Source organism: Panthera tigris, chromosome B3 (genome assembly GCF_018350195.1).
Source record: "Panthera tigris isolate Pti1 chromosome B3, P.tigris_Pti1_mat1.1, whole genome shotgun sequence".
NCBI classification, from domain to species: Eukaryota; Metazoa; Chordata; class Mammalia; order Carnivora; family Felidae; genus Panthera; species Panthera tigris.
Genome location: NC_056665.1, coordinates 19,678,227 through 19,696,474, shown reverse-complemented (window position 1 = coordinate 19,696,474; position 18,248 = coordinate 19,678,227). Strand labels below are relative to the sequence as shown.

Genomic DNA, 18,248 nt, shown 5'->3' with positions numbered 1-18,248 from the left:
TGGCTCCAGATCATTTCCCGTTGATCTTCCACAAATGATCAACCAAGGTCATTGGGTGGTCTTTGAGACTCCATCGCATTTTCTCCTCTGAAATATGTTTTTAAAAGTCTACTTGTAATTATGCTATATTTGCAATCCGTAATGTAGTCACTTAACAGCACTCCTTCGTTCAAGAAAGCATTTAGTGAGCTCCCATTCTGTGCCACGCGTTGCCTGATACACTGAAATACAGGGGTGAGCAAAATCCAGGCCAGTGGGGAGCAGAGGGGCATCAGCCCAACCCCCAGGTATGTCCAATTACAGACTGGCCAGTGTTGGAAGAATGAGGTGCAGGACTAGCCCTTGACCTCTGGCAGATGCACACCTAAGTTTGTATTCAGCCTGCATCTGTTTTTAATCTGCCTTTTCAGTGAGAAAGAGGAGAGTACTTCGGTCCAGCCTATCTTTGCTGAGAAGTACCTGGTACAGGGCATGTATTTGCTAACATGACTGAGGAAATGAGGGCCCCTGAACAGATAATGTCCACATTGTGGGGCAAAGGCTCTGGTAAAGAGACATGCAGGGGAGCCTAGGAGCCCCTCAACAGCCAGCCTGGATGTCAGACAAGGTTTCCAGGGTGCATAATGGTTAAAAGATGAATGCAGGGGTGCCTGGGTGGCTCAGTCCATTAAGTCTCCCACTTCAGCTCAGGTCATGATCTCATGGTTTATGAATTTGAGCCTTGCATCGGGCTCTGCACTGATGGTACAGAACCTGCTTGGGATTCTCTCTCTTCCTCTTTTTCTGCCCTGCCTCAAAATTAATACACTAAAAAAAAAAGAAGAAAAAAAGGTGAATACAGGGAAATGGCCCAGCAAAGGCAGGGAGCACACGCCAGTCAGAAGGCATAGAGCTTGTGGCACAGCCCAGCCTTGGACACTTGCTGCTGGATGTGGAAGACCAGGAGAGAGTGACCTGGGGTAGAGTGAGGGTCAGGGGGTCAGGTTTGCATTTCTGCATTGGTCCTGGGGCAGGGACACCCTGACAGTCCTGTGACCACCCAGACACAAGGGGCACTGGCCACAGCCATAAAAAGAGGGGACAGGACCCTGACACCTCTAGCAGACTGAATGTGAGGCCCTCACATTGGGGCGGATTCCAGCTTTGTTCTGATTTGGAGAATGGGTGCGTTTTTATGCCACTGAGCTAGAAGGGAGAATCAGCAGGCCGAGTGGGGCCTGAGTGGGGAGCAGGCTCACTTTGGGGGCAGCTGGAATGTGAGAGGTGGCGGTGGGGAGAGGTGTTGGGTGCCCTGTGGCTTACCGGGGAAGGAACAGTCGGGGCCAGAGCTCCAGGTCTGTGTGGGAAGTGGTTCTAGCCAGAGCTGGCCTCAGGGGGTGCACCAGGACAGCTGTTCCAGCATTTAAAATACTGGTCAAGAGCCTCTGCCTGGAGCATCTCTCCCCGGCCCAGTGCACTCGGCCTCGGCACCCAGCCTCGGCCACTGTGGTCCCTCCTCTGGGGTCCCGTGTGTTCTCGTCACCAGCAGCGAGAGGGGAGGTCTGGCCAAACCTGGCCTCTCATATCCTCCTTCTGCAGGACAGCCTCATGGATTCTCAAACATTTAAACATCTCAGCCCTGATTAAGGCCATGATTTAAACCTGTGTTACTCTCTAAGGACAGCCATAACAGATGATCACAGACCGGGTGGCTTGAAACAATAGAAATTTATCATCTCACAATCTGGAGTCCAGAAGTCTGAACTCAAGGTATCAACATGGCGGTAGCTCCTCTGAAGGCTCTCGTTGAGAATCTTTTCTTGCCTCTTCCAGCTTCTGGTAGCTCCAGCTGCTCCTGGGCTTGTGGCTGTGTCCCTCCCACCTCTGCCTTTGTCTCTGTCTTCCCAATGGCTTGTCCTCTTGTGTCTCTAATCTCCCCTGCCATTTTTTTTAATGTTTATTTTATTTTTTTTGAAAGAGAGAGAGAGAGCAGGGAAGGGACAGAGGGAGAGGGAGACAGAGGATCTGAAGCAGGCTCTGCGCGAACAGCAGAGACCCTGATGCAGGGCTCAAACTCACGAACCGTGAGATCATGACCTGAGCTGACTAACTGACTGAGCCACCCAGGCGCCTCTCCCCTGTGTTCTTATATGGGGACATTTGTCATTGGAATTTAGGGCACATCCAAATAATCCAGGGTGATCTCATCTGGAGCTCCTTAACTTTAATTACTTCTGGGTGGACATACCTTTTGGGAGGCCACCATCATCCCACTGGAAAACCTACAGAGGGTGAATTACAACAAGCAGGTTCTTTCTTGTGTGCAGTATTTCCCCCTTCCTTCAATCCAAAGATCTGAAGATTTGATGATCAGCCTGTTCTCTTCGTAAGGAGGTTGGGCTCAACTCTTACCAGGCATGCATAGACACTAAATATATTTTATTGTGCTCCAGGTCCATTCATTTGCAGTCTTACTTGAGTTTAGTTTAGTTCTATGTCTGTGGCCTTGAAAGGTAGATCATGCGTGCTACTGTCTCCTCCCCTGCATCTTTCACCAAGAGAAAGGCAGAACACCTCCCAGGGAAGTTCTGAGGGATCTGGATAGGTGACAAGTGAAGCTTCAATGTAAATGGACAGCCCAGGTACACTACCAGAGAAATATTATGAAAAATACTTGAAACCCCACAAAGGATCTTAGGTTGCCTTTTCTAATAAAGATAATCATGTGCATAAGGGAAACTAGCCTCAGTCTCCCTCCGAGGCTTGATACTCACCATCATGACCACTTCACTGTTCCACCATATTTGTTCTCGAGATCTGCAGAAGAATCTATTCCGTGAGTGATACCTCCTTGGAGATCCTAAACCATGTATCCCTTTCTCATGAATCACATCACTCTTCATGGGTAACCCCTTTAGCAAGGACAGGTACAGATACTATTTGAAGGGAGAGCTAATGTTTCAGTCATGTGGTTTGGGTCATCGGCACTCTGACCTTCCTAGACAGGCCATTGGACCCTGGGTTCCAACCTGAGGGCCATCTACAGAACTCTGTATCTGAGCTGGGGGCACAACCACAGGGAAATCAGGGCAGGTAGACCTGGCAAAAGGCAGGATACAGGAATCCAGGATCCTCTTGTACTTCTCTGTGGTTGGCTGAGAAACAAGGCAGTGATTGGAGCCAAGAGAAGGAAAATGGGAAGCCCAGACCAAGTGACTACTGGCTGAATCAGTCTGTGACAGTAGGGTCACCTGTGATTCCATCTGAATAATTTGTTATATTCAGTTCCATTGGCCTGACAGTGCCTCACTGGCTGTCAAAGACTCATAATGACCTGGCACAGGAGAGAGGGCTGTCCCTGAGACCACACTAAAGAGAGAGCCCCAAACTGTGCCATGGAACCTGTGCCATCACAGCCTACCCTCAGAACTTGTGTTAACGTTGGGTTATTACCCAGAGTCCAGTCATGATTCGAGCCAGGATGCCACGCTCTTTCATCCCACTAGGGGACTATTTTGTGACTTCTGGCGACATGCTTTCCCATGTCACCTGATTTGGGGAAGTCACCCACTCGGGCTTGGAAGAGAGTTCACTTCCTCCTTTGTAACTGCAGGTGGGGCCTGGTGACCATAGAAGTCAGAAGGTGCTGGACGGTAGTAAGATGGGTGGTGAGTCAGTGGGGCAAGATGGATGGGAACATCCCAGGGAGCTTGGAGCCATCAGTGGGATACATAACACCTTATTGTGTAATGGGATATTTAGCAGATTAGGAAATATTATGTTAGGTATTTTATACCAAGTCAATGTTTCTGGTTCAGGCAGTGATACTTGGGGAAGTTGCAAAATGCCATCAGAGAGTGTTATGAACAAAATATCTTATTGTATAGTTTTCATAGAAGTATCTCTCCATGGGAATTATACATTATCTAGGACTTGGGGTGGGGGTTAGTTTTAGTACCTGGTCTGAAATTGTTTTTGAGAGGCTTGTGGTGTTTCTTTCTTTCTTTTTTTTTTTAATTTTATTTGTTTGGAGAGAGAGAGGGAGAGTGCAAGCAGGGGAGGAGCAGAGATATAGAGATAATCCCAAGCAGGCTGTGCACCATCAGCATGGAGCCCCATGTGGGACTCAAACTCACGAACAGTGAGATCATGACCTTAAGTGCCAAGAGTTGGGCACTTAACCAATTGAGGCACCCTGGCACCCCTGTTTGTAGTGTTTCTAAGGAACCTGGTCTACTGGGGTCTCATGGACAGAGCTCATTAGTGATGGGACAGGCTGTGGTACTTCTTCGTAAGCATTTGGTCCTGTCAACGAAGGCTGCCTTGCAGATCAATCCCCACCCTTAAATATAAGGCTGGGTATGGGACTGTTCCACTTTCCTCCCTCAGGACAGTGTGGGGAAGTCGAGGCCAAGAGAGGTCTGAGGGAAGGTATCTTGCCCCTCTACCCTTGGGTGCTTTTATTCCCTTCAAGAGTTGCCTTGGGTGTGGCTCCCACAGTGGGCTGTGGCAGCCGTGGAGCTGAGCCTGACCATCTTTGCCTGGCCTCCAGGTCACCCTCAGCCTCCACTGCCCCACCCTTGAAGCTCCCAACCCTCCCTTTGCTCCTCTTCTACCTTCCCTGCCCTGTGCCACCATCTGCTACCTCAGAGCCTGCATCACACTCTGGGCTGCTTGATGGGGGGCCCCCAACTAGAGCACAAACTCCCAAGAGCAGGGCCCAGGCACCCTCATTCTGCCTGTCTCCACCCCAGCACCAGACTGAGCCCCAGAGGGAGCCATTACTGAATCAGACCATGGCAGCAGGACCAAGAAAATGATTCACCTCAGGGCATGGGAATTCTTTTCCCCATGATCTTTTAAAAGTTAAAAAAAACAAACAAAACTCTTCTACCTTGAAGAACTCTTAAACACACACACACACACACACACACACACACACACTCACACAGATGTGAGCCCTTTATGTACACCAGTTCATATGCCAGTGCCCACTCATGACAACCCATTATGATGCCCATTGTACAGATGAGCAAACTGAGGCCAGGGAGGTTACCAGACCGCTCTAAGTCATACCACTGGTGAGTATGGGACTGGGTTTTGAATCTAGGCAAGGAGGCTCCTAGATTCCTGCTCTTAAATACTAAGTATACTCCCTCTCAAACTATTTTCCTTGGTGGTGAAGGCAAGTTATGCCAAATGAAGATTTATAAAACCCTGAAAATAATTTAGAAATTTTAAATTAGCAATATCACCAACAAAGATTTGCTGCTATTAATGTTTTACTGTACCTCTTTCTAGATCTTTCTCTGTGCTTGTTTGGTACCATGTTGCCAGTGGCTGCTAAAAATTCCAAAGTATGGATTACTATAATTTACTTATTCCTGTCCTTTCTGTAGAATATCTTGCTTCCAACTGCCAATAACCATTTGATCAATTGCTCTGCTCTCACCATTCTTATACATGGAGTTCCTTCATATTCTGGACAAGGGTCACCAGACAATTTGCTGGCAATTCCACAAAGTCTTTTTTTGCTTTTTTTTGTTTTTGTTTTTGTTGGATTTTTTTCATTTTAGTAGAATGATTTCAAAACCTATGAGAGTGGCACTGTTTTCCCTGCCACATACACAGACAAGTTCTCAGATTTAAATATTGTCACTAGGAGTGAAAATGTCTCCTTGGTGTTTACCATCCAAGACCTCTATGCCACAGATATTCATGAAAAAGGACACCTGTAGCACCCACAGAGAAGCTACAGGTGATCATGAGATCCTCTTTAAAATGAAGAGTAACCTCATTTCTCCCTGCCAGGTGAAATGGCTCCAACAACAAGAAGTTAAACGCAGGGTGAAGAGGCAGGTGCGAGGGGACCCTCAGGCCCTCTATTTCAACGACCCCATTTGGTCCAACATGTGGTACATGGTGAGTAGGGTGTGGGCCTTGCTGCCCCCAGGGCATCGGCAGCGCTGTGTTCCCGAGATGGGTTCAGTTCCCCCAGCAAAGCTAAATTCTCACGACAACTTGAAACAGACACACTTCATATGGGTGAGAAACCCCTACTTTAATGCTGGGTAGCACAAACTTTCTCATGAAAATTTTTTAGAAATTATGTGAAAGTCTCCAGGGGGTGGTGGTGGAGCCCTTGAGCAGGGGAGTGATTTAAGGCAAACTCAGGACTAATAGTGAAATGAGAGCCCCCCCCCCCAAAAAAAGGGAGATAATGCCCTAGGAAAATGGGCAGGTAAATTGCCGGGTGCAGAAAGCATGTGGAGCGCTTCCTGGAAATGCGTGGGAGAGTCTCTCTGCTAAGGCATGGAGAAATGTTTCCTCCCCTGCTGCATTTACACGGTATGGTATGTCTATCTCATGCCACAGTATGGGCGCAAGGAGTGCCCATGTTGGGGGGGTGCTTTGTGTCTTCTGTGCCCACAGCACTGTGGCGACAAGAACAGCCGCTGCCGGTCAGAAATGAACGTCCAGGCAGCGTGGAAGAAGGGCTACACGGGCAAAAACGTGGTGGTCACCATCCTTGATGATGGCATAGAGAGGAATCACCCCGACCTGGCCCCGAATTATGTAAGTCAAACCCAGAAACGTGCAAGGATATTCAACCATGCTAGTCATTAAATAAATCCAGATTTTAAAAACCATAAGGTGCCATTTCTTTCCCCTCACCCACTGGATTAAACAATATAGAGGGACACCTGGGTTAAATGTTGGACTCTTGATTTCAGCTCAGGTCATGATCTCACGGTCATGAGATTGAGCCCCGCATTGAGCTCTGTGCTGAGCATAGAGCCTGCTTAAGATTCTTGCTCTCCCTCTCCCTCTGCCCCTCCCTCATTCATGCTCTAAACAAACAAATAATACAGAAAACCATGTTGAGAAGGATTGACAAACCATACTTCCCTCTGCCTCCTGGAGCCCAGGATTTCACAGAACAATTTTTTTTAGATGTTTGAGGAGTCACATGTACTTCTGGGAATAGATCCTAAAGAATTCAGAAACACATGTGTGGATGATCATCATACTAACATGAGCAACAAGGAACAGGACGTGATTAAAGCCTGGGCTCTGGACCCAACTGCCTGAGTTCCTATTCTGGCTCTGCAGCTGATTAGCTCTGAGACCTTGGGCAGGTTGCTTCACTTCTCTGTGCCTCAGTGTCATCGTCTGTAAAATGGTATCTCATCAGGTTATCGTAAGGATTAAATGTCTTCATAAATGTCAAGAAGACAGCCTGGCGCATAGTGAGAATGAGAAATGCATTCAGTATCCTAAGGACCCTGAGTACCTAACAATGGTTAAGTCAACCATGTCGTATCTGTTTCATAGACCTCATGCAACCTTTTAAAATGACAGTTTTGAAATCAACAACTGAGGACTTTTATGATGTGTTTTAGAAGGAAGATATGAAATTATATGAATACTATGATTATGGGTATATAAACAAAGACATACATATTAAAAGTATACGATGAAGGAAATTCTGATACATACCACAAAATGGATTAACCTTGAGGAATTCAGTGAAATAAGGGGCGCCTGGGTGGGTGGCTCCGTCAGTTAAGCATTTGACTCTTGATTTCAACTCAGGTCATGATCTCACGGTTCATGAGTTTCAGCCCCAAGTGGCCCTGAGGCGCAGAGCCTGCTTGGGATTCTCTCTCGCGCTGTCTCTCTGCCCCTCCCCTGCTTGTTCTAAATAAATAAATACATACATACATACTTAAAAAAAATGAAAGAAGCCAGTCTCTCACACACACACACACACACACACACACACACACACACACACAAGAACCCCAAATACTGTATGATTCTGCTTATCTGAGGCACCTAGAGAAGTCAAATTCATAGAGACCGAAAGTAGGGTGGGGGTTCCCAGGAGCTGGGGGAGGGGGAGGCTAGTGTCTGATGGGTGCAGGGTGTCAGTTTTGTAAGATGAAGATGTCCGGGGATGCGTGGTGGTGATGTTGAGTAACCATTGAAGTCTGATACTATTGAACTTTATACTTTCAAATGGTTAGGGTGGTACATTTTGTTGTGTGCATTTTACCACAATAAGAATATATGTAAGATGATAATTATCATACGAGAGCACCAAGTTTGTGTTTTTCTCTAACTTTCTAATAGTTGCATAAAAACATTTAAAGCATGCTTTAATTTCCCTCAGTCATTAAGATTTCATCTCTTAGGATTCCTACGCCAGCTATGATGTCAACGGAAATGATTATGACCCATCCCCACGATATGATGCCAGCAATGAAAATAAGTATGTCACTTTGTCTCCTCTTTCCTTACTTGTCTGTCCCTCTCCCTGCAGAATCACTATTGAACTGGCCCCCAGTAGGGATTCCAGAAGGGTGATGGGGCAGCCTGGCCAGTGTCTGGGACTAACCCGGGAGCCAGAAGCCAGACCCACACAGCCCTTCAGGCCCAAGACACCTTCTGTGGACTTTGTGTCTTAGGGAAGAAGCAAGAAATGGATGTTCAGCTAGAAATGGATGTTGGCCAACATTGTTCCTGTTTCCAGCCTTTTCGGAATATTGGAAAGGAATAGCCCTTGAATCTAGTGGTCTCCATGGCCAATTGTGTTAAGACAGCAGTTGGGCCTATTGGAACACAGAGGTCACATGCTGAGCTTTTTTTGTCGCCACTTGTGACCTTATGAGAGAGGTGGGGCATGCATGAGGGATGTTGGATAAATCTGGGTTCAAACCCCAGCTCTACCATTCCTGGCTGCGTGGCTCCTTCTCAGTCTCTTAGAGACTTTGCAGTGGAGACAGTGCTCCCTACCTCCCAGGGTTGTAGGCGGGGCGAGCAGACAGGCGAAGACCGCCTAAGCATATTGTGAGCGTGCAGCCTCCATGGTTTTTCTCATCACTTTGCAAATGAAGGCGGCAGGATCTGGGGAGCTAGGTGACTTGTGTGCTGTTAGTGGCAGTCCTGGGGGTAGCGTCCAGCTTCGCAAACCTGCTCCTGGGAGTTCACTTTGCTGCGTCCTGCTTGTCTTCTCTCTGCTAGCGTGCCCCATGCAAGCTCTTACCATCCCTCCAAAAATATTTAGAGGAAAAGAACAAAAGCCCTTTTCTTCCCTCCCTCCTCTAACATGATGCTTGCCAAGGTGCATTCTCCCTCCATATAGTGTTTTGCTTTTCTGTAGAGTCCCTGGTGAGGTTCAAATACTGGTGCCCTCTCTGTGCTGTGCAGGGAGGCTCGGCCAGGCTGATATGTTCAACACAACAGACACAGAGCTCCCCAGAGCCCGCCAAGGCCCCAGCCCTGAGGGCTGCTTTCCTGCCTCACGTCCCAAGGTGCCCCTTCCTGCTCAGCAGCGAGCACGCCTGGGGCGCAGGGTGCCTCATTTCCTCACCACACATCCAGGGGGCAGGGAGGAATGATCCAGATGCGATGCAGTGACCCATGAAGGATAGGATTGAATCTGGGCGAGATATGGAGCTCCGTGACACTGTGAACAGCCCTGGCCGTGGGGCCGCACGAGGTCCGCAGAAGGACAAATGACCCCCCCCCCACCAGAGGGTAGCACGCAGACCCAGGACTCTTTTAAAAGACGGTTTTAAATTTGAATCAATGATTCTAATCCCCTGTGGACTCTCCTCAAAGATGTGCTGTTTAAACTCGCCCGTATTTTGGCCTCTGCTAGAGGAATTGCCTGGATGCAGCACGTTGGAAAATGGAGTCATTACCGAGGAAAGCAATTTGTTTTTTCTGGTAATTTCTTCATAGTCCCTCCGCTACTGTTGAGTGTCCAATTTCGAGCACTCTTCCTCAGCTCCGGCTTAAATGGCCATGGAGGTGAAGGGGGGGCTCTCTGGAGGTGAGCATGGGGGTGGCAGGTACACAGGGAACACATTTGTTCTTTCTTCCGTCCCGTCAGCCGGGCAGATGTTTACACCACACCTGCAGTGTGCCAAAAGCGGTGTGTTGTCAGTCGTGTGAATGCATAGCTCGGGGTGGGGGAGCCCGGGGACCCTGGGTGCTGGGAGCAGGAGCCCCTCACTTCGGCCTGGGGGTTATGGGGAAGAGCCACCCCTGAGCAGGTGCTCGCAGTTTGCAGGGTGGCGGAAAGGTCCTGTGTGCCTGCCTGTCCGTGCCAGTGTGGCGGGGACAGGACCACCCAGGTCTATGCAAACCCTGGCCTCGTGCCCCCTCCCAGAGGAGCCAGCCATGGGGGGCAGAGTAAGTGGTGGCGAGGAGAGAAGGAGGCAGGACATGGGCTTTCGTGTCCCATCTGGACTTAGGGATAACTGACTGTCCTTGTAGGAGACCCGAGCCTTGCACCGAACCCGCTACAAATCGGGGGGCTGAGGCCTGACTCTGTTTTCTGCTCTGCTTCAGACACGGCACCCGGTGCGCAGGAGAGGTCGCTGCTTCAGCCAACAACTCGTACTGCATCGTGGGCATAGCATACAATGCGAAAATAGGAGGTAAGGTCCGGGAGCACACAGCCTGGGAGCTTCAGGGCCCGCTGCAGGGGCGCTGGGGGTCCCTCCCTGCAGGGCTCAGCAGCTGTGCCTCTGGCCTTGGCCTGGCCACAGCCTGAAGCCTCGTGCCCGTGTACCGCGGCCAGGCAGCCAGCACTCAGTGCCCAGGACCTGGAGGCAGAGGCATCGCTCACTGTTTTGGCTGAAAAGCCATCAGAAAGGCACCCTCTCTCTTTTCCGATCCTGCTAGTCTGACTCACCATGGTCAACCAGACCACGTTGGTTCCCTGCTGCTCACAGCCCTATGGCGGCTCCCTGTGACCTGGGACCAAGGCCTTTCATTGCCCCAACTCCTGTTCGAGCCTGGTGGCCCACTTCTCCTGCCCCTGCCCCTCAGCATTAGCCAAAGGACATTTGTCATAGTGTCCCCCAGTCACACGTGCTCTTCCCAATTTACGCCTGGACTTGGAACATTCTTTCCATCACCCCAAAGAACTCTCCCCGCCTCTCCCTTTGGCTCAGTCCACTCATGACTTATGGGCAGCCCATGGCAACTCTGCTTCATGAAGTGTCCCCTGAATGTAGCTGTCCTGCCATCTTGTTCACTACAGGCAATGGGGGTCAGTTCTTCCAGGTCCCTGTAAGGAGCAATGTCAAACAGTTACGACATGGTTGACTTAACCGTTGTGAGGTACTCAGGATCCTTAGAATACTGAATGCATTCCTCATACTCACTATGTGCCCAGCTCTCTTCTGGACAGTTATGAAAACCCCAGGTGTTTCTGCTTCCACTTTTGGGCTTCCCCATTTGTGAGTGAAGCCACCCTTGCTAGGAGAAGGCTTGAGAACAGTCTGCCTTCCCCACCTGAGCCTGGCAGTTTGACAATTCAGACTGGCAGTCAGCAAGTACTCCAAGGTAATGAAATGACTGGGAACTGAGCAGGTACATGCCACAAGCGTGAATGGTCCCTGACCATCCAGATGGTTTGGGGGCACCGCTGTCCTCACATGGGACTCTCAGTTTGGAGGTGCTCATGCTCATTCAACGGCATGCGAGGATGCTGCCTTCCCTGCTGCTTTGCCTTTGCTCAGATGACTTTGCCTTTTGCCTTTGACCCCCTCAGGTCTACTATGAGCCACATAGGTGGAGAGGTTGGGCCACGGGTTCTCTGGATCACCCAGTCCTTAGGGGACTTCTTGAATTTTGAAAAGAGAGTCCTCGGCTTTTACTTAACTACTATGCCCTGCCTGCCCTTTCCCTTGGAAATCTTTGAAGTGGCTCGGATTTATCATTTTATGATAGCATTAACCACTAAGGGTATGTCCGGCAGACCAAATCTGGACACTCTGTCACCTGGACGCTCCTTTGTGGACAGATGTTGAGATGTTTTAAGTTCTCCCTGGAGGTTCTAATGCATGAATACTCCTAAGAAGTCTCTCCATGAACTGTAGGACCAGGCTGACCCTGGAACCAGTCCCACTCCTACCACCCACTAGCTGTGTGTCCTTGGACCTCTCTGAGCCTCGGTTCCTTCACTTGTGGGGGAAGAATGGCAGAGTCAGCTGGCCTGCTGGGTCTGTTACAAGGATGAAGTGAGATGCCATGCATGAAAACATTGGCTCAGGGCTAAGTCTGCAGGGAGCCTCTAAACAATTCCATTCCTCCTTCTGGAACTCAGAGGCAGAAAAAAAGTGATTTGCGTTGTTGTGAGTGAGAGATGAACCCCACCTTTGGGGTTGTCTGGGCCCTGCTCCCCCAAAGACTCTGGACTGGTACCACTGACATTCTCTGGGAGCTATTAGAAGTGCAGAATCCTAACCCCCATCCCAGACCTACTGAGTCAGGATCTACATTCTAATAAAATCCCTAGAGGGTGTGACAAAAATGACAGTTTGAGAAGTGCTGGTGTAGAGGGTTCTGGAGTCAGGCAGGTAGGTAACACCTATATTGTGGACTGCGATGAGCAGCCAGCAGAGTTAACGGAGATAAAGAACCTCCAGAGAAGTACACATGAATATGGTTTGTTCTTGCTCATAGAGATTTGCTCCATACTCATTACAAAATTGTATACCCAAGTTGCCCAAATTCTGAAGAGATCACTTCTATGACCAGGGCTGGAGGACAGGAATATATTTTAATAATGCATTTAATATCTTTGAGCATGAACTGTACAATATGATACCGTGCTCGCCATTGAAGGGGAGAATAAGGATAAGACTGACACAACCCGGGATCCCCAGGAGCTCCACGGGTCTTTGGGATGAACAACATGAACACAAAAGACAGTATGGGACCAAGTACTGAAATGACAGAGGCAGACGGGGTCCCAAGCGTGGCAGGGCAAGCACCTAGTGAGGGAAGAATCACAAGGACACAGCACAAGCTCAACACGGTAGAATTGAACTGGGAATGGAGGAAGTGCAGATGACAAAATAGGATCTGCAGCATGGAGCGTGCCACAGAGGGTTAGGGGCCATGGAGTGGGGCTGGCCATGGAGCGGCAAGCTGGCATTGACCCGGGGAACTTGTGGCACCTATGTCCCGAAAGATGCTTGTACACAGGCAGCCACCCCTTCTTCCTCCAAGCCCACCCCTGGACAGGGCAACCTTCAGGCACCCCTAACAGACTCCCTCTCTGAGTCTGCATACCACAGAATTTCTGTGAGATGCCCATGGAACTGACCATGAGCTTGGCCCTTTAACTTTTTGTTGTTGTTGTTAGCTGTTGCTCGAGAAATTAAAGTGTATATCCTAACTTATTCCAATCTACCTGGAATTACTAGTATACTACTTCATGTATCATGTATGAGCCTAAAACAGATTATTTGAATTCACACTCACTCTCATCCTTTGTGCTGTTGTTTTTATATTTTACTTCATGTGTTATAAACCCATATGCATTGTTATTCCTGCTTTAAACAGTTGACTTGGAAAATATTAATGGCAAGGAATACATTTACCTACATATTTACCATTCCCAGTGCTCATCCTTACTTTCTAGCTTTGGATTTCTATCTGCTTTCAATTTTTCTTTAGGCTGAGAATTTCTTTTCATGTTTTTTGAGGTGCAGGTGTACTGGTAACAATTTACTCTGCATTTATCTGAAAATGTCTTTATTTTGTTCTCATTTTTTAAAGTTTATTTATTTTGAGAAAGAGAGAGAGAGAGAGAGCACACGCAGGCAAACAGGGGAAGGGCAGAGAGAGAGGGAGAGAGAGAATCCCAAGCAGGCTCCGTGCTGTTACACAGAGCCTGACTCAAGGCTTAATCTCACAAACTGTGAGGTAATGACCTGAGCCGAAATCAGAATTGGACACTTACCCAACTGAGCCACCCAGGCACCCCCTATTTCATTCTCACCTTTAATTTATTTTTTAATGTTTATTTTTGAAAGAGAGAGAGAGAGACAGAGCACAAGTGGGGGACAGGGGAGCAGGCAGAGAGAGAGGGAGACACAGAATCCAAAGCCAGCTCTGTCAGCACAGAGCCTGACATGGGGCTCAAACCCGTGAACCATGAGACCATGACCAGAGCCAAAGTCAGATGCATAACCAACTGAGCCACCCAAGCACGCTTCATTCTCATTTTTGAAAGAAATTTTTCTGCACATAGGATTCTAATGTGACAGGTTTTTCTTTCAACACTTTAAAAATGTTCTTACATTGTCTTCTGGCATCCATTGTTTCTGATGATGAGTCCATTATAATCCCTGTTGTTGTTCCCCCTTTACATAATGTGATTTCTTTTTTTTTTTCTTTCTATCTGTGCTTTGCCTGTGACTACAATGCCCTTTGGTATAATTTTCTTCATGTTTATCTAGCTTGGGGTTTGCTTTGCTTCCTAGTGGCTTGTTCTTATTTTTTGGTCTAAATCAAACATGGAAAAATTTCTGCCATTGTTTAATTTTTTTTCAACCCTATTTTCTCTCTCCTCTCTTTGGGCACGGATTATAGTTGTTAGATTGCTTGATATACCTTACAGGTAATTGAGGCTGTGTTCATTTTTTTAAGTCCTTTTTTTCTCTGTGTGTTGCAAATTATATGATTTCTATTGCACTATCTTCAGGTCCATTAATACTATCTTTTGTTGTGTCTAGTCTGTTGTTAAATCCATCCAGTGATTTTTTTTTTTTAACTTTCAGATCTTGTGCCTTCCTTTTGTCAAAGTCCATTTGACATCTTTTTACTGTTTCCAAATCTTTCCTGAGATTCTTCTTCACTTCACCCATTATTTCTATCTTTTGTTTTAGATTCTTTAACATATTTAGAAGAGTTACTTTAAAGACTTGTTCTACTAATTCCAATATCTGGGTTATTTGTGGTTATTTCTAATGGTTGAGTTAGGAATAGGGTCATATGCTCCTGTTTCTTTGCTCGTGGCTGGTAAATTTTTACTGTATGCTAGCCATTGTTGTGCTACATTGTAGAGACTACATTCTATGATCTTTGAATGCTGTAGAGTTTTGTTCTAGCAGTCAGCTCAACTTGAACTTGTGATGGTTTGATTATTAATTTTTTTATGGTTGATCTCTTTCTGATTTTCTCTTAGCCTTAGGGACAATTCTTTATCCCAACCACATGGTCTTTACTCTTAGATTGTGACCCTTTGGGCATTTCAGTTGAAAGACTGAAATGGTTACCAAAACCTCTTACTTGGCGAGACTCAAACGCCAAATTGACTCCCCTGTAATGGGCAGCAGCTGAAGTATCTGCTCAGCTCATTCAGCTTCCAGCTGTTCTTTTCCTCTTGAACTTCTTAGAGTCTTTCCCAAACATGTTTAGCTCAGGGGACAGCTAAGTGTTTGAGAGGAGTTTATATGTCCTCTTCTGTAGCTCTCATCTTTCTGAGATTTATCTCAATTTCCAGCTGCTCTAGCAGTCCCAAACTCTATCCCATACTCCCCAGGAGAGCTAGATTGCACTTTCCTGCTTGAGTTCTAGCCTCTCCATATGAAGAGAATTGGGGAGTTCCCCCAGAAGAAAAGTTACATAAACTTGCATCATACCTAATATGGTTCCCGTCTTTCAAGAACTGAATCCCGTGCCTGCCTCTGTCTTCTTCTGGTTGCTTTCCAATGACCTTAAGACGTTGCATTTATATTTAATAACTATTGTGTTGAGAATTTATAATTATTCTTTTTAGAGGAGTTAGCGTGATAGAATCTACTCTGCAGTTATTAGAACTAAAACTTGTGATTTATATTTCTTTACCAAATAGATGATGTATTAGGTATCTATTGCTGCTTGACAGTTACTACAAAATGTAGCTGCTTGAACAACATTTGTTATCTCTGCCCCTCCCCTGCTCATGCTCACTCTCTCTCTCAAAATAAATAAATGAATAGACTTAAAAAACACTCATATACACAGATAGATGGATGGATGGATAGTAGATGGATGGCTATTATTTCATTGACATTTGATCATTCTCTACTTGTTTTTAGTAAAATATGTACAGCTTAAAATAAATATAGCTTAATCTTACACAAACATAACACAACAATTAAATCAAACTGAATAATTGCTGGACTCCAGATTTAATTTTATGTTTACATTTTATTTGTTTAATGTTTAATTTTATGCTTAATTTGATTGATGTAGATGTAACAGAAGAAAAAGAAACTTAACTTGAAATGAAGACATTGCTGAACTTCACATAAACATTTCATTGTAATGAAATATTTTCCAAATAGCCCTTTTCAGTTAGTAAAAACAAAACAAAACCCAAGATTGTGAAAATCTTTAAGAAGCCAAAGTTACTTTTCTAATGCCTAATTTGACATTATGTGAATTTAATAGAAAAAAACAAACTTAACTTGAAATGAAGGAATTGCTGGACTTTACATACATATTTCATTATGATGAAATATTTTCTCAAATAATCCTCTAAGTTTTTTTTTTTTAAAGAAAACCAAGATTATGAAAATCTTTTAAGAGTCTAGGGTTCCTTTTTTTTTAATTACCTGTTTCCCATATTAATTAGTAATTCCCAGATAATTAGTACTTCAGTTTCTTCTCACATTCTCACCCTCATACCTTGATTCAGATTTTTGTCATTGTCCTTACATTGTCAGGGTTTGATTGTAATCATCTGTCACTGTGATTCTCCCACTTGTTCAGTCTTGCCACCATCATTTTCAGCATGGCATCTCCATTCCCGAATTATTTTTTTAAATTTATTTATTTATTTTGAGAGAGAGAGAGCACACCAATGCATGAAACAGGGGAGAGGCAGAGAGAGAGGGAGAGAGAGAATCCCAGTTAGGCTCTGTTTTGTCAGCCCGATGCAGGGCTTGGTCCCCCAAACCCTGAGATCATGATCTGGGCCAAAATCAAGAGTCAGACGCTTAACCAACTGAGCCACCCAGGCGCCCCTCCATTCCTGAATTATTTCTTTTGATTCATCTCTTAGTTGACTGGATTTCATCACTGTTTTTCAGGAAAGGCTAACAGGTGCTGTCTCTCCCTAGTTCTTTCATCTTTGAGAATGCCCAAAAGTTGCCTTTACACTTGAATTATATCTGTGTTATCTATTATATCCTTATAGAACTTAGCAAACATCCCCCTGTTTGTCCGCTAGATTCAGTGTTGTTTGGACAAGTTTGAGGTCAGCCTGATTTTTCCCCCGGTAGGTGATTTGACTTTTTGTCTTGTGTAAAATTCCTCCTTTAAACGTGAAGTCTAGTAGTTTTGCTGGACCACCTATGGATGAGGATTATTCTATAGCAGCTGTTCTTGGGAATCAATATTATTGAAAAGATCTGGGTATTTTTTTTTTATTTCAGGCAAATTTTCTTCTGTTATGGTTTTGAATATTTTGGGCTCTATATATGCAGTTCTACTCTTCATGCATACCATTTATACATATGTTGGATTTCTATTTCTTGGCTTCTATATTTCTTTCTGATCATATTTAACTTTTTGTTTCCTTTCCATTTTATTTATTTATTTATTTATTGTTAATTATTTTTAATGTTTTATTTATTTTTGAGCAAGAGAGGGAGGGAGGGAGATACAGATTCTGAAGCAGGCTCCAGACTCTGAGCTGTCAGCACAGAGCCCAATGTGGGACTCAAACTCGTGAAGCACGAGATCATAACCTGAGCTGAAGTTGGATGCTTAACTGACTGAGACACATAGACATCCCTATTTATTTATTTTTAATTTTTATTTTTTCAGTTTTTCTCAAGATTGTCCTCCAGTTCTTTGGGAATTTTGCCAAAGTCTTTTTGCCTAGAGAAAACTCCAATAAAGGCTTTCATTTCTTTTTCTTCTTTTTTTTTAAGTTTATGTATTTATTTGGAGACAGCGGGACAGAGGGAGAGAGAGAGGGAGAGAGAGAATCCCAAGAAGACTCCACACTATCAGGGCAGAACCCAATGTGGGGCTCAAACTCATGAACTGTGAGATCATGACCTGAGCCAAAGTTGGACCCTTAACCAACTGAGCCACCCAGGCACCCAAGGCTTTCATTTCTAACATTGTTTAATATTTTCCTTCTATTTCTGTCCTAAGGATGAACACATTTTGGACCCCTTTCTTTTGTCTTGTCATGTCTTAATCGAATCCTTATATATCCTTGATCTCTTGCTTCAGAGAGAAATTACATTTTCCTTAAGTTATGGAGAAATGTTTGTTTATATATTTATCATTTTCTTGCACTTATGCCCCCTTTTTCCTTATTTCTTGCAGCATTATTGCACAGATGTTATGCTGCTCACTTTCTGGTTATTAATAATGACTAGCTGGAGAGTAGGTGAAGGCTTTCTCTCTAGGTCAGTAAGATGCTAGAATATGGGGGGGTGAGGGGTGGGAGGAGC

The 18,248-nt window shown here is 45.7% G+C and overlaps 1 protein-coding gene across 2 annotated transcripts in view; it reads left to right on the top strand.

The window, feature by feature from the left end:
• Positions 1-18,248, top strand: part of PCSK6 (proprotein convertase subtilisin/kexin type 6) — a 191,083-nt gene that overhangs the window by 59,660 nt on the left and 113,175 nt on the right. For both annotated transcript variants that reach the window (XM_042988222.1, XM_042988221.1), the window contains exons 3-6: positions 5,791-5,901; positions 6,412-6,555; positions 8,178-8,254; positions 10,342-10,430. In XM_042988222.1, coding sequence (XP_042844156.1) covers positions 5,791-5,901; positions 6,412-6,555; positions 8,178-8,254; positions 10,342-10,430 — 421 coding nt within the window. The remainder of the gene's footprint in view (positions 1-5,790; positions 5,902-6,411; positions 6,556-8,177; positions 8,255-10,341; positions 10,431-18,248) is intronic.